The following is a 16,465-nucleotide window of genomic DNA, read 5'->3' as shown; positions in this document are numbered from 1 at the left end:
CTTTTTTTTTAAAAAAAAATTCTTGAACAAAGGAAAGATTAGCTTTTTGATATTAATCATTTATTTCTTATATTAGTTGATTTTGTTTTATAATTTCTTAAAACTCCATTGTCAGGTGTTTTAGTGCCAAGGTCCTCTACTTACTCCAGCATTTTTAATTTCTTAACAATTTCAACTCATGTCTTAGAGAAAGACCCACTTAACTGGCTATTTGGGCCACAGCATGCAAGTGCAGCACATTATCTTCCCAGAGATACAAGTACCACTTCCATTCCTCTGATTCCCTCTTAAGAGTACGCATCCGTGCTACTGCATTAGAAACCTCCTTGTTGACTCAAGAATAAGTAGTAATATATATGTTTTGAGAAAACTAAAGAGTATGATGTGAATGGCTGTGATGCATACAGACATGGTTACCTATGATTTCGTATCTCATTAAAGATTTTGTGTAGCATTTTCAGACTCATACTTTGTCGAGAGACCTAAAGTTACTTATTTCTCAGTCTCAAATGCCTTTGTATCTGAAACAATACAATACTTCAGGAGCAAAGTAGGTGGATGCCCATCCAATCATTTGATAGCCATAGATCCATGCAATTTCAGCTACCAGCTCACATGTTGAGATGCAAGAAAACATGCACAGAGATATAGCATATGATATTTGTACATCTTCATGCATGTTGATATGCAATGGGACAATTAGTGGTGCATCAAACCAAATGATGATCCGATAAGAATTTGATGTTACCCACCTCCAAATACATGATGAGTGAGTTACTCAAATTTAAATATAAAATTTTAATTTATGATGAATAAATATTTTTTTTTATCCGAACATGATTCGAATCGGATCCAACTTCAACCAAGCATCTACAAATATGACTGCTGCCACCGCAAACTCATAAGTTGAGCTGCAAGAAAACATACACAGAGATATAACATATGATATTTGTACTAGTATGCATCTACAAATTGTACATCTTCACGCATGTTCATGTGTAATCGGACAATTAGTGGTGCGTCAAACCAAATGATGATCCGATAAGAATTTGATGTTACCCACCCTCAAATACATGATGAGTGACTCAAATTTAAATATAAAATTTTAATTTATGATAAATAAATAAAATTTTTGATCCGAACATGATCTGAATCCGATCCAACCTCAACCTAGCATCTACAAATATGACTGCTACCACGACAAACTCACGTCTCTACGCATCCCACCGGTCCCATTCCCAGCTTGATGGTGGGAAGCCACAACCACCACACGTTCCACTCAAAATTTCCCACACAAAATCTCGACTCCCATATCCATCCACAAACTCCCCCACCCTTTTAAAACCTCAGTCGGCCGTTGGACCAATGAAACCACGGAAACTCTCTCTTCTTTTAAAAGCTCACGGGAAAGGGGAGAGTTTTGAGATGTTGATAACCGGAGCTGTCTCGCACTCCTTCCTCGCCCTCTACTCCCCTTCTTCCTCCCCCAGAACTCTAATCTCTCCTCTTCTCCCCAAGAGGCGGAGGCTCTTCTCGAGCCTCCTCCCGCCCTCCTTCTCCTCTTCTCCCTCTTCCGTAGCTAGGAGAACACTCGGTCGCCGGAATTCCACCATGAGTGCGAGTTCTGCCGTCCGAGGATCGGCTCAGAAGCTCGAGAACGCCGACGGGCTCATTGATTCTGTCGAAACCTTCATCTTTGATTGCGATGGTGAACTCCTTTCTCTCTTTGCACCCACTTTATTAGAATTATATTGTAGAATTGAGAAATCGAGATGGATTCCTCTTCTGGTGTTTTATATTGGTTTTGTTTGGATTGCAGGAGTTATATGGAAAGGGGATAGTTTGATCGATGGGGTGCCGGAAACTCTCGATATGCTGCGGTCAAAAGTTAGTCTTTTTTTGTAACCTTTTGCGGGTCCTTCTGTTGTTATTAGTTGATTGGTAGGTTAGAATGATCAGGTAGATTGAAAAATATGAATATAGATTATTGTGTGGTTGTGAGATATTTGCTTTTATTTGTTTTGTTTAGGGAAAAAGATTGGTTTTTGTCACTAACAATTCAACGAAGTCGAGGAAGCAATATGGGAAGAAATTTGAGACGCTTGGTTTGAGTGTCAATGAGGTGTGTTTTGATGTCGCTGCTTTGTGCAAATTTATTTTTTATTTTTCAACTTTGCTTTTGCTTTTGAGTTAGCTTATAATGTTCCTGCGGGATTGAACATAATAGTGGTCAAGTTATTGTAGGAAGAGATTTTTGCATCATCTTTTGCTGCTGCAGCCTATTTGAAGTCCGTTGACTTCCCCAAAGAGAAAAAGGTATGCATCTTAGTGATGGATAGTAAATTTACAGTACTTTTTATCAACATTTTGGTGATAGAGTAGTGGTGGAGCAGCAGCATTGGGCATGACCTTACTTCCTTCCATTTTGTTTGGACTGTTTCCTACCTATCAGAGAAGGTTTGAATTTAAAAAGGCAAACAGATCAGTAACCATCTGTAATCTAATCTATACATATGTCTATACCCTCATTTTCTTATATTTTCAGATAATACTCAATGCTCTTATTACTACTTTGTGAATATTCGGAGTGTGATGTTCCCCAAATTTGTGCTATTCAAAAAAATTTGGTGGTAGATTATTTCTTTTGTCCACACAAGGCTTGTGAAATTAAAATTCAAAAGTTTCATGAATGGGAGAATATATGATATGGGGTTTGCTTCCACTTTTATATATTGGAAGTAAGGTATCCACCCTACTTCAATATTATTTCTCTGCATGTTTGAATATACCCAAATAAGAAGGGCCCTCACTTCCTTCTTAATACTTTTGTTAAATTTTTTTGATTATCCGCTTTTTTTCTAACCTTCTTAAATCAGAACTCCTTTTGGCTTATATTGTGATCATCATCAAGCCTTTTCCTATAAATTATAGGGTGTAGAGACTAGAGACTACAACTCAAACTTGAAAAGGCTCCTCTGAAGGATAGAGCATTAATAAGATTGGCTGCTAATATGACATCAACCTACTAATACTGGTGCCAAATTCCTGGTCAAGCAAAACTTAGGAAAAAGAGGGCCTATCACAAAACCGATATGGTCAATTAGAAAATAGGGTTATCTACCTGATATATCGCAAGTTAGACTCATGTAATAGAGGAGTGAGCTTCTAGAATTGCCCTGATTTGCAGAGAGTGTAGTCCAAGCAATAAGATAATATACCTTTTGATATAGGGTGTTTGTTTCATCTAGAAGGCATGAATAGCCAGATTGACAAATTATCTCAATTGGTTCTCTCACATCATCCTTGATTGATATGCTCATAATTTGCTCATTCAACTGTTTCATACATAAATTACCATATTTGCACCGTAACATCCTTATCTTGCACTCATTTTCCTTCTCTAATGCTAATGCTCTAATCCATAAAATGTAATTGGTCTTATGTGTGCCTCATGGAAATCATTATCGTATGCTTATCCATTTATTGATGTCTCCCCCATGAATTTAATCTTATTTCTGGCTGATTGCGCCACTTTTTGGACGGACAATTTTTTTTTTTGTACCTATGTGTTTATCTCATCACATAATTGGCTTCTGATTTTTTTTTTTTTAATCTTTGAATTGTTGGTGGACACATATGCTGACAGTGTTTGTTATTTCTTTCACTATATCAAACTTAATGTTCAAACTTAATGTTGACAGCATATAGCTCACTTTTTCTTCTTGAAATAAATCAGATTTTTTCTTATCTTTTTACGCCACTATCTCTACATCATTTCTATCATTAACCAAACCCTGCATGATCAAGCTTGTAGTTAGTCATAACTTCTTGAATTTGTCCTCTTTTTCAAATAACTTTTTTTGGTTGGTTCTTGCAGTTGATTATCATATTTTTGTTTTCATTATTGTGAATCATCTTGACATTACATTAAGTGAAGATTCATATTGTGATTTGGATGTTTTCGTAGCTATTTCTGGGACTTTTATCCTTTATAGAACCAAAAGTTGAAGCCAGTTGAGTAGGAGATGGGCCTACCTTTTCTAATAACTGCTGTTATATCCTTATCCAAAGCCATGTCAAGGATAATAACCAAACTTATATGAAGTACCTAATAAGTTGGATTCTTAATTTGGCTGATTATCTTGGAAGGTTTGATTAATTTTATTAATATGTTATACATCTTCTTTTTTGAACATATGTAGCTTCGCGAGTACTGGTCTCCCCCATAATATGGTCATCTGAAGCATAGTACAGATTTTTGATAGTGCTAATGGCTCTAGCATGTCTACAAACATTATGTATACTAAAAATCCATATTGTGCCAATATGATGTTACAAATTAATTTGCTGTGTGTCACCTACCAACAACAAGATCAATTAATGTTAAAATGATTTGCAAAATAAAAGGAGATATTGGTGAAGAAAATTTGATGATATATACAAATGATAATTGGATCAATATATTTTCCTAAGACCGATTAATTTACACTCCATAATCCATTGAGTGACAATTATATATGGGGTAATATTTGTTGTTTAAGCTTATGGAAAGAAAACAGTTCATCTTATAGGTTATTTACCATGTGGTAAATACATGTCTTTTTTGTTCAATGAGCAATATGATAAATATAAACTCGATAAATCTATGTTAAGTGTCTCTATATAAATATGATGTCAATTGTCAGCAATGTACATAATCCCACAAAGCATTTTGTGATTAGGATTTTGTGCTATGCCACTCATTCAAGTATTCAAGCCATGTCAAAGGTTGATATCATAAATATTGTGTACATTTCAATTGTCAATGTATAACACACTAAAATGTATCTCATAAAACTGCTAGTGTGCAATAATCACGAGTTAGAGGATCTCCAATTACATAACACAACAAGAGCATGAACTTGAAGTCTTAAACCCTTTCTTCCAAATAATTAAATCAAGATAGAACAATAGCATCTTATTCATTTAACCTATCTGATGGTTCACTAATGTCTTGAAGAATCATGTTGCTGGAAATTCTTTTAATCAAATTATTAAATTTTATTAGCCATGTATATAATATTTATATACATATATGGATATATAAAATTATTAAAGTTTATTAGCAATGTAGTACTAATATTTGGGTGTATGCACAACGGCCCTAATAAGATTGATCTTGATGGACCGGAGCTCGGCACCAATTATTTGTGCCATTGGATGTAATCTATTACCCCAAAATTTCTCATTATCAAAAGATCATGTGATTTGGAGATCTTTAGCTTGTGCATCCAGTTGTCAAAAATGGACAAATCACATGAAATAATTCATATTTTTTTAACCACTGGATTCATAGGCTAGGGATCTCCAGATCACATGACTTTTTGATAGCGAGCAGTTTAGAGTTAGTAGATCATATTCAATTGCTTAGATCATCGGTGTTAGGCCCAATCAGGACCAAGCTTATTAGGGATGTTGTTTGGGCGCTTGCATGTTAGCTCTACTTTCTCTCTATTTATATAGGCATATATGAACAAAACATAATGTGATAGCATTACAATCACAACTATTTACTTGAGTTATATATCTTGATCTTCTAGAGGTCCTATTATTTGGAGAGTGCTAGCTAATACAGTTGGTAAAGTCACTGCGGTTGGGTACCAATAACCAATATTTGAATTCCGCACTCACCTCAATTTTGGTTGGGTTTCATCCTTTCTTAGTTTTCAAAATAAAGAAGTCCTGTTATTAGTGCATATTATTGATTTTTTACTTATGTTTCACAAATATTTAATTTATTTACCTTGAATGATGAGGAAAAATTGACAAGTAAATGATTCCAGTTTTCTAAAGTTATCTGCTGAAATTTCAGGTATATGTGATAGGTGAGGATGGAATACTAAAGGAGCTAGAGCTTGCTGGATTTCAATATCTTGGTGGTCCGGTATGTTGTAAGTCACTAGCATAAACTTAAACTTAAATAAATACTTTGTGTATTAAAACTAAAAGTCTAAAATGTTACATATTGTTGATCTTTTATTCACTTTGCTTTTCATATTCATCTCTTGTTTGATCTCTTGAAATTTATTTAATATGACAGTAGATGATTTTTTATGGTGATTTATGGCACAAATAAGTCAACTATGATGTTGATTGATTTATTTGAGGGCCTACTTCTTTGTGTGTTTCCTATTTTCATTTAAAAATCGACGCTCATTTTCTGCTAAAAGAATTCCATCGGAGAAGTGAATGCAAATGATAGCTTTGATACTAAAAGCTGTCAAAGGCTGTCATAGGCTCACTCTTGCTACAAACTTATCTAGAGGGAGCATATAGGAGCCTTCATTCCTTTATATAGGAAGGTGGGGCAGTTATCTCTAAAATATAATTTCTGCTAGGTTGTTTCCTCCATTAGCCACTCTACATGGTGGTTGCTTTAACTCCCTTTAGCGGCTGCCACATGACCAACTTCCTTGAGGTAGTTATTTTTCCAACAAAAATTACCCACAATGGACTCTTGTACAAGTGACAATTGCCAGTCATACCCATATATGGCCTCTTACATGACTAGCAAGTAATTTGATAAAATGCTGTATTATCATCAACCATGTATTTCAGTTGGTAGACACATGTTAAATTTTGGGGTAAATATGATGTAAGAATAATGCATTCTATAGTACTGATCTTTAGTTTGAAAAAAAAAGCACTGCCGATCATAATAGAACTTGATTTTCTTCTGTCACGAATTAGTTGGGAAAATTCTCCTTGGGTTATGATACGACCATTCAGCATATGAGGGTGACATTGAATTTATTCATTTTCAGGTGGATGGTGAGAAAAAGATAGAGTTGAAGCCTGGCTTTTATATGGAGCATGATGAAAATGTATAGTTATACTCTTTCCAAACCCTTAATTTGCAAGGCTTCAGGCTTGGTTTCCTTTTGCAGCATTCTTGGTGAGGATCCAATGAATAGTTTCTTCATCTCCAAATATGTAATTAGATCTTGTTGGGTTTCTTTCTTTAGGTTGGAGCTGTTGTGGTTGGATTTGATCGTTATTTCAACTACTATAAAGTTCAGTATGTCTTCTATCCATTTCTTAACTTTTCCTGCTTTGTAGGCTAGTAGAAAGCATATGTAGAGTACAAATTTGTATGCTGCTTATCATTCTGCCATTTTGAAAGTGCCCAAATTTAACTCATTAAGATTGTGAGTTTTCCTTATTGTTAATTTTTGTATAGCGTACTCCTGGTCACCTTAGTTATGTTAGCTAGTAGCTTATTTTATTTTATTTTTTAGTTATATCATGTTGTAGGAGGCCAGTTATTAGGTGCAATTTTGTTACTTGCTAGCTTGCACGTGTGAGCAATACATGTTTGGTGCAGCCCACTTCCCTCCATCATCCATCCCCGTTCTACAAAATTCAAATTTTGAACATATATATTAGCCAACCATCTATCCTATCCAAAGGCCATAATTCTCCACCATCAAACTAGGTTATTTACTAAGGGAACTTAAAACTAGTCCTTTCTTTGACTGGAGTTTAACACGCGGTCCTTTGACCATTAGCATTTAACCTGCACACACTTATACAAGATTTGCACATAGTTATGCATATTGCACACACTTATACTTGTTCTTGAACACATTTATATTGTCCTTCTACACAGTTATACTGTTCTTGCACACACTTATTTCTGTGTGTATACAGTTTTTAAAAACTGTGTACTTATTGGGGTCTAAGTGTGTACAATTTTTAGGGACCGGGAATTAAAGAAAGTTTGAAACTTGGGCCACGTGTTTAAAGTCCCAGTCAATAGGGACTAATATTTGTAGTCCAGCCAATGGAGTGACCGGCTATTAAATACATGTATTTACTACCTCATTACATGAAACTTTCCACATAGTCATCATTCCCGTTCTAGAGAACTCTTCTCCAGAGAATTCATGACAACTCCATCTTTTCTGTGAATGTTCTTCCATGAACAAACCTTGAATAACCCCCATGTGTGAAGCTTGTATGCATGTAAGTTAAGCTTGTAGATGTACCTTTGCATGAATCATTACTCATAAGCTTCCTTGTTAATCTTGTAGGAGCCTTTTAAGTTTTAATGAAATGTTAAGCTTTCATCTTATCCCGACGTTTGTCTTCTTCTTCTACTTTGGTTGGAGATCTTGGGCTAGTGGTGACCTTTTGTGCCACTACATGAGGAGGGGTTTTTGAGTGTGTCGAGATCAGCCCATATCCATACTTGTTACATTTTCATTTTGTAACTTCTGCCATATTTCCATGTGATGCAGGCTTTTTTCTCTTCAGATTTTGGGTTTTTATGCCACATGGCATTTATTAGTTAATAGTCACCATGAAGGATAGATGCTGCTATTTCTTGCTAGCTTCATGCAGCAAGTGAAGTTGCAGCATCCAATCTCCATCTCACATATCAAAATCATGACTTTCTTTGGTAAATTGTCTTTTTTATTGTGAGGACCCGTGCGGGCGTGTGTTTAGTCCTATATCGATTATTCGCTGAGTAGATCTTGGGTACTTATACAGAATCAAGGAACCCAAATAATAACTTTCAGCTAGCCATTTTGGGTGAGGTCCTGGGTTGTGACAAATAATATCAGAGCGGACCCGGCCCATAACCTATGTGGACTAGGAAACACTGCAGCATGAATCTATTGGAGCTGACCACGGGCTGATTGTGATGTTTGTTATTAGATTCGAATGGATTTGAACCCTTAGTCTAACGAGGACGTCAGAACTTGAACGGAGGGAGTATGTGAGGACCCGTGCGGGCGTGTGTTTAGTCCCACATCGGTTATCCGCTGGATAGATCTTGGGTACTTATACAAGATCAAGGAACCCAAATAATACCTTCCGGCTAGCCATTTTGGGTGAGATTCTGGGTTGTTATATTTATAGCCTGAGCCCTGCATTTAAAACATAGATTTGCATCTTAAATTTCTAAACAGCAATTACTCTTGCAGTCTGTATGGCCTATGAGGTTTATCAAACAACTCACTATTAAGAAATTCATTTGCTGATTAATCTTGTATCTATGTTGTAACAACCCAAGACCTCACCCAAAATGGCCAGCCAGAAGGTATTATTTGGGTTCCTTGATCCTGTACAAGTACCCAAGATCTACTCAGCAAATAACCGACGTGGGACTAAACACACGCCCGCACGGGTCTTCACATACTCCCCTCGTTCAAGCCCTAACGTCCTTGTCCTATGTTCGTGCTGTATGCGGGTCTTTCCATTCAACTTCGGAGGGTGGGATTGAGACAGCTCTAAGGTGGGAAGAGTTCAAATCAAAGCATCGGGATTGACTGCCTTGCTTTCTTCTGCCTCCGTTTGTTCCTTCAGAGAAGACCGACTTCTGCTGCTGCCCGACCCCGCAGGTTAAGGGTTCAAATCCATTTAAATCTAATCACAAACACCACGATCGGCTCGTGGTCAGCCCCAATGGATCTGTGCTGCAGTGTCCCCTAGTCCACATAGGTTATGGGCCGGGTCCGCTCTGATACCATTTGTAACAACTCAAGACCTCACCCAAAATGGCCAGCCGGAAGGTATTATTTTGGTTCCTTGATCCTGTACAAGTACCCAAGATCTACCCAGCAAATAACCGATGTGGGACTAAACACACGCCCGCACGGGTCCTCACATATGTTCTCTTAAATACTGAGTTATATGACAGAACTCACACTTTTAGGCTTTGTGAAACATGCCCCGGCATCTAACGTAGGATAATTAAATAGTTTTTTCATGACGAGAAGAGTCTCAACTGCATATTGCATGCTTTCATTATCGAATTAGGTCTCCATTGTAAAATAGCACAAAAATCTTGAACATATTAGATCTTACTAGTGATTGATCCTTGGGAATTGGAATCTTCTATCTAAGGTAATGCACATACTTCGGAATCTTCCCAAATTATGAATGCAAACCCACTTCCTAAATGCTTCCTTTATTAAAAGTTTTCTAAATTTTCTACTTCCATCCACCCACACCTGCACCTGCTCCTGCAGCTACTCCTGATTATGGGAACCGAGGATTGACCATCTCTACTGTTTTTAATGGAACTCTGGGGATAGGTCTCCACTCCCATTTGAGTTCACTAATGATATGAAGATACACCTAAAGAGAATGACTCCAGTCTGGAACAACTCTATCTTATTTCCCTTTTGGGAAAAAGGTCCTTTGGTTTTTCTTATACAGATCTGCTCTGTCCCTTGTTTCCTCACTCCCTTTCCTAAAATTTATTATTTGTTTCCCCCTTTCATTTCCACTCTACTTATAGATGATGTGCATTGCACATGTGAAATGCTAGGTTTCTCTTTTCAGTAATAGAAGGGAGACATTTGGATAGCTGCTCGAGCATCAGTATTCTCTTATTTGTTTTTAAGTTCTTTCTCTGCACTTCTATTGAACTACTATATTTCTACTTTGCTTGAGATTTTTGACTCCTGTTTGTCAAAAGTTCAGTTTATGCGCCATGCAGAGAAACTCAGTGGAAATTTATGTAACCTGACAGGGTAAAAAGATGTCATATGAATGACATGAATGACATGTACTATCAGTTTGTTGAACCTTTTTGATACGGAAAGGTCACAATACTGACAATTAACAAGTTCATATGATTTGGTCATTGTAATGATGTAGCCTTACAGAATTCATTCTTTATTTAATTTTTCATTCAGTTATCCACCTCCTTTGTCTTCATTATGTATGTATTGCATAACTGTCTGTCATTTCTCGCAGCATTGTTCTTGTGTATTATATTTATAAACCATAGTCCAAGTTATCTTGTCTCTTCATCTATTGTGAGCGGGAATGTTTCTTTATGGGAATTTTTTTTTTTTTATTTAATGCTGAATGCTTTCTACATTTTTGTACCAATTGGAGGTATGGAACCCTTTGTATCCGTGAAAATCCTGGGTGTCTTTTCATTGCTACAAATCGTGATGCTGTGACTCATCTCACTGATGCTCAAGAATGGGCAGGTTTGCCTCTTGATACCTGTCTAGAATAGATATTATTGGATGCATGCCAACAACATATATTTCAGTTTTGGCTTAAATCAAAAGGTGCTTTCTGACTATGATTTTGAAATTACTGCATTTCAAACAATGCTAATGACTGTGTTGCTTCATTCTTTCATCTAAGAATATCTGATTATTGGCAGTAGACTTGAGGTAGATCTCGGGTTGAAACAAATTAAGCAGTGATGCATGTGAGGGAGCCACTCTTTTCTTGTTGGACTTTCTCCAGACTACTTACTAATAAGTTGCAAAGTGGTTGGTGCATGTGAAATCATCCAGGAATTTCTTGGTTCGGGAAGCACCTTTAGGGTGTCAGAGTAGCGAGCAATTCTAGAAAACATTACAAGACTTCCCATATTTGGCATCTTATGTCAGACATTGATAATGATAAAATGAGTACTCATGAATCTTGAGATGAAATTAAACAGCTAGCAAGTTTTAACAAAATCAATATATGTTATCCTCCATCAAGAAAATGTTTCCCTAGAACTAAAAAAACTGTTCTTTATAAACAAAAAAAACATAAAGTAATTTTTCTAACTCCAAAATTATAATTTTGAAACTGAAGAGGAATCTGTATCTTGTGTCTAAATTTCAATCTCTAGACCCAAGGTTTACCGTCTCGGTACCGGACCCCGTACCGATGCCACACTAGCACAGTGTCGGTACGGAATAGTACGAAATTTCGGTACGTCATCCTACCGGATACCGGTACCAAATTGGTACGGTACGCCCCGTAGCACCCGGTTTGGACCGGTACGACATACCATGTCTAGAGCTTTTCTGTCTGATGGCAAACTAGTCTGCTTCTTCTTGTCCTCATGATGCCTTTCCTGGACAAATCATCATAACTTACGATAGAAGATCGAACAACAAATTATAGTAGCGTCATTAATGATGGGCCTCAAAGTCCTGCAGTGAACTTTACTGTCTAAAACTTGATCTCGTATTGTCAGTGTCTCTTCATTTTAAACCTTAGAAAAATTCATCCGCCCATAAAGAAAATCATTACTAGAATACAGATTTGTGTGAAATGTGAAGTAGGTTTTTCATAATTTTTAATACAATTAGAGGAATATGCCTTTATTTTATGATGAAGTACTGGAATTTACTGTTAAAACAAAAGTTTATGGCTTGAAGGTTTTTTGACTTAAAATTTATGAACTGCATTTTTAAAGGTTGTCTTATAAAAAGCAGGTACAATATATCTATTCACTGACATGGTCATATGGTTCTTTTTATACTTGAGGGCACTGCAAGGTTCATGTAGAATGAGATTCCTATCTGACCTCTGATGAAATGGATCATATTGCTCAGTGCTTGCTATGAGTCAGATTGCTGACCTTTTCACTATATGCATACAAATTGAACTATATACAAGAATAGTTTTCTGAAATAGGATTTCACATTCATATTATGTTTGTTATATAGCATACTGCTGATTAAATGTCAAAACCACAGTAAGAATGGGTTCAGGTGATAATTTTAGTGAAATTAATTATTGCTGCCTTTTGAGTTTTTGAATTACGAAAGTGTAACTGTCTTGGAAAATAGTTCCTTCATCCACAAGAAAGTTTCTCGTTGCTTGAAGTTTGTTTCTGTACTTCAGGTGGTGGTTCCATGGTTGGTGCACTCTGCGGTTCAACTCAGCGAGAGCCTATTGTCGTTGGAAAGCCATCAACTTTTATGATGGACTATTTATCAAATAAGTAAGATTATAAAAGTTAATATTTCCATTTCTGTTCAACTTTTTTTGAAGAAAAGTAATATGATATGCTAGAACAATGGGCAATTAGAAGTTCTATTATGGAAGTTGAGTTTACGAGGAGAATAAAAAGAAAAGAAGAAAAAAAATGTGTTCAACGGTTAAACCTGGTGAGCCTTGAGGGGAAGCTACGGGTAGCTAATGTGATGTAGGACAGACGAAGGAAGAAAATCATTAGGGAAAAAAATCTGAGCATAATGATGAAATGGCAGAGCAGACAATGCCAAGAATGTTGCACCTCTCTAGGAGGGACCAGAGAGTAACATGCTTTTGAACAAGGGATAATGGCAAAGCTCCTTTTAACCTATACAAGAAATTCACATAATCTCTCACAAGTAAACCATAGAAAGATGGTTCCTCTCTTAAATTTATTTGCTTTACTTCTGTCAGGTACTGAATTTGCAATTTCTTTTCTAAATTACCAACATAATTTATAGAGAATTTGTATAAGCAGCTCCATACTTCCAGACGCACTCCCCTTGTCTTGTATCTTACTCAACATATTTTATGGAGGGACACTATATGAAGGCATGTATTAAAACTGATTATGTAAAACTCTTTAGGTACTAGGTGTCCCATGACTAAAGCAGTCTGTAATTGGGCCTTTGAATTTCTTCTGGAACATCATGGTTTGATTTTTTTTTCTTCAACATGATTTTGTATGCGCACGCACACTCATATATATGGTCAAGGAGGCCATTAGTCATTATCCATTTATACAAAACTTTGATGAGTTGCACAACCAAGATGATTGAAGTTACCTATCAGGTTTGTGAAGTCGTCATATTGTCATTTATATAAGAGAATATTATTAAAAGGATAATTACCTAGTTATGGTCCTGGCAATCTAGGGTCCTGGGACGGGCAGACTGGGGATAGATCTAACATTTGACTTTTTTCTTTCCATACAAAGTGGCTACCCCCAAGACTTGAATCTGTGCTATTATACTTGTCACCCAAGCTTTTTACCATTGCTCCAAACAATGGCCCGATATTATTATGGAAGGAATACTTTCATTCAGTTTATAGATTCTATTGCTGTCAAATCTTTGTATAAAAAAAGTAGCATGAAGTGTAACTTTAAGACCATGTAAACATTCAATTTTGAAAAGAAAAAAAAACAAATATTTTAATTTGAGTAGGCCAAAACCTAAAATCCTAGTCCTCTCCAGAAGAAGGTAAATGTAAGCATTAGAGTTCTGAGCAACTGTTTGTTGAGGGTGCATTGATCCCCATTTGAGGGCAAGTTGAAAGTCGGGACGTTGAAGCGAGTCTAAAATATAAATGAAGCATGGGGCAAATCTGGATCTGGATACATTTGGATTAGGTACTCTGAGGCCTGTCTGCTCGAGTGCAATCAGATCATTCACAAACAACCCTATGTGCCTAGGGGTGCATGAGCACATCCCGAGCCTCATGCCTCAGAGTAGGTTTCTCAATTGACAATAGTAGGCAACTAATTGTAGAAGCTAGGCTGATCTTCGATTGACCTGTACACAGATTTTATAGTTTATAATTTGATAACAGGTTTGGCATTCTCAAATCACAAATATGCATGGTAGGAGACCGACTGGATACTGATATCCTGTTTGGGCAAAATGGTGGCTGCAAGACCCTCCTTGTTCTCTCAGGTAAGTAAAATACCTCCTCGCTTACATTTCTTGAACTGCTTGACATCCCTCTGTGGGTACTTAGTATGGTCTCTTTGTAGGTGTGACTACTCTGCAGATGCTCCAAAGCCCCAACAACTCCATCCAGCCAGATTTCTATACTAACAAAATATCAGATTTTGTTACTCTAAAAGCTGCAACAGTCTAAGCACATAAATTCTTCTGTAAATCCATTTTAATTTGTTTTAGAAAATGATTTCAACATTATTGTTTTATGAGCCACAAAAAAATTGGCAGCCACTTTTAATATATTGAGTGGAAATGAATTGTACAAATTATTTATCTTTCTAGATTATTTACATCACCTGACTAGAAGCTAATATTTGTTATCAGAGAAAAACAATTGAGCAGGGTTAACACAAATGTTCAGTAATTTCTGTCAGTGAAGGTTCGCATGGCGCATAAGACAGGGAATGTTCTTGAATTAGACTCTAGAATTTCATCTATCAGCTGGATGCATGAGCTTCAAGCATCTCAGTGCTGGCAAAATTGGTTTCAGAACTTTGGATATTTAAAATTAAAAAGGAATAAAAAAAACAGTTCGGGACTTTCAGCATTGCAGTTTCAGCTGGAAGAGACAATTTAACTTCCCGAACTCTTGGTAAGGTAGATGAAATTAGTGATTACATCAGTAAAGAGTCATTACTCCATTGAGTGATTGATCTCTATCTCTTAGTATCTTGGTCCTATATTTGATTCTACATGGACAAACTATCTGCTGTTTGTTTCATCCTGAAGCAGAGAGCATTTACTTGCAATCATTATTGTTGTTGTCAGAAATCTTCTTAATCTGTTGTGGAAATGATTTCATATCTGACAGAATGTAAATCTTGGCGCTTACCATAAATTTTGAATAAATGTGCTAGCCCTTGGTTCTGTATTCCTTGAGCTGACCTGCGAGGCAAAGGAATTCAAAGATATATTTCAACTGCCAATTGAAGAGGAATAAATCTTGAATGTCATCTGAGAAGTTTAGTAAAGGAACACTAGTGTTCCTTGTCCCAGGACAGCAGAAACTGATCCTGCTGCTTTAGTTCAAATTTTTGCTGAACCAGGTCTTGAACATGGCCAGGGTCTTTATATGGAAGAAAAAAGATCTTTGGCCAAGGCAGTGTTCTTTCTGCAGTTGGCTATGGCAATTAACAAACAATGTAAGTATCTTTTGAGATTATTCATGTAAGTACTTTTTTCTCTTTATATTCTCTCTCTTAGTTCCAAGGTTTTCTCCCTACTTACCAACAAAAAGAAGTTAATTTTTGAGATGAATCCGATGGCCCTCACATTAATTGCCGGTATGAGCTGCTTATATGTTCTTCAGGTGCAGAATCTTCGAAAAGTCATTGCATTAGAAAATGTAATCTAACGTAATCTAACAATCCATGCAGATTCCTGCATCACTAACCATTGCCCGCTTTTTTTTTTGTGGGATTCATGATGTCCGTCATTCAAGTATTGTGATTTAACATGAACAAGGAATAATTACATCACCGCATTTAATTTCGAAGAATTTAGTCTGGGTTTTCAAAGAATGCATGCACAGAAACAATATGGAACTAAATCACAATCAATGTAATACTGTAATATTCCAAGATCCTGATGTGCACAAATTTTTTCTTGCTGGACAGATTGACTCATGCTCTGGCTAGGCAGAAAAAATTTGTGCCGAGTGTTCGCATGATAATGAAAGGGCATGAAAACCTCTGCAACACAAATTGTTGAACAATGCAAAACAAAGGAATCTCAAAATCCTTTTCCCTCTTGCTCAGCTCTAAACCGACATCAGATGTTGCCATTCTTGTTCTTGGATCTGGCTTTAGAATCTTATGATCAGCATGGGTAGGGCAAACAACGAAAAAGCAGCACTTATTTTATGCTGTATCCTCATTCTGGACAGAAATGTAACAAAAAAACTGAGCACTCTAGCAATGGGGAGGTCTTAAAATCTTAATCTAAATGCACAAGCTGTGCCAATTGTTTCCATGCAGTATCCAGAAGATATT

The 16,465-nt window shown here is 36.5% G+C and overlaps 1 protein-coding gene across 1 annotated transcript; it reads left to right on the top strand.

Moving 5' to 3' along the window:
• Positions 1 to 1,351: 1,351 nt before the first annotated feature.
• Positions 1,352 to 14,740, top strand: LOC103717525 (phosphoglycolate phosphatase 1A, chloroplastic-like). Its single transcript, XM_008805954.5, has 11 exons — positions 1,352 to 1,708; positions 1,820 to 1,887; positions 2,030 to 2,122; positions 2,245 to 2,316; positions 5,852 to 5,923; positions 6,804 to 6,863; positions 7,005 to 7,057; positions 10,894 to 10,991; positions 12,640 to 12,739; positions 14,323 to 14,426; positions 14,507 to 14,740. The coding sequence occupies exons 1-11, from the start codon at positions 1,366 to 1,368 to the stop codon at positions 14,611 to 14,613; spliced, it is 1,170 nt and encodes a 389-aa protein (XP_008804176.4). The 5' UTR covers positions 1,352 to 1,365; the 3' UTR covers positions 14,614 to 14,740.
• The last annotated feature ends 1,725 nt before the right edge of the window (positions 14,741 to 16,465 follow it).

This window comes from Phoenix dactylifera, chromosome 4, assembly GCF_051530095.1.
Source record: "Phoenix dactylifera cultivar Ajwa chromosome 4, Ajwa_hap1_PhDact_Kaust_v1.1, whole genome shotgun sequence".
Lineage (NCBI taxonomy): Eukaryota > Viridiplantae > Streptophyta > Magnoliopsida > Arecales > Arecaceae > Phoenix > Phoenix dactylifera.
This window is presented reverse-complemented; position numbering and strand designations above follow the sequence as displayed.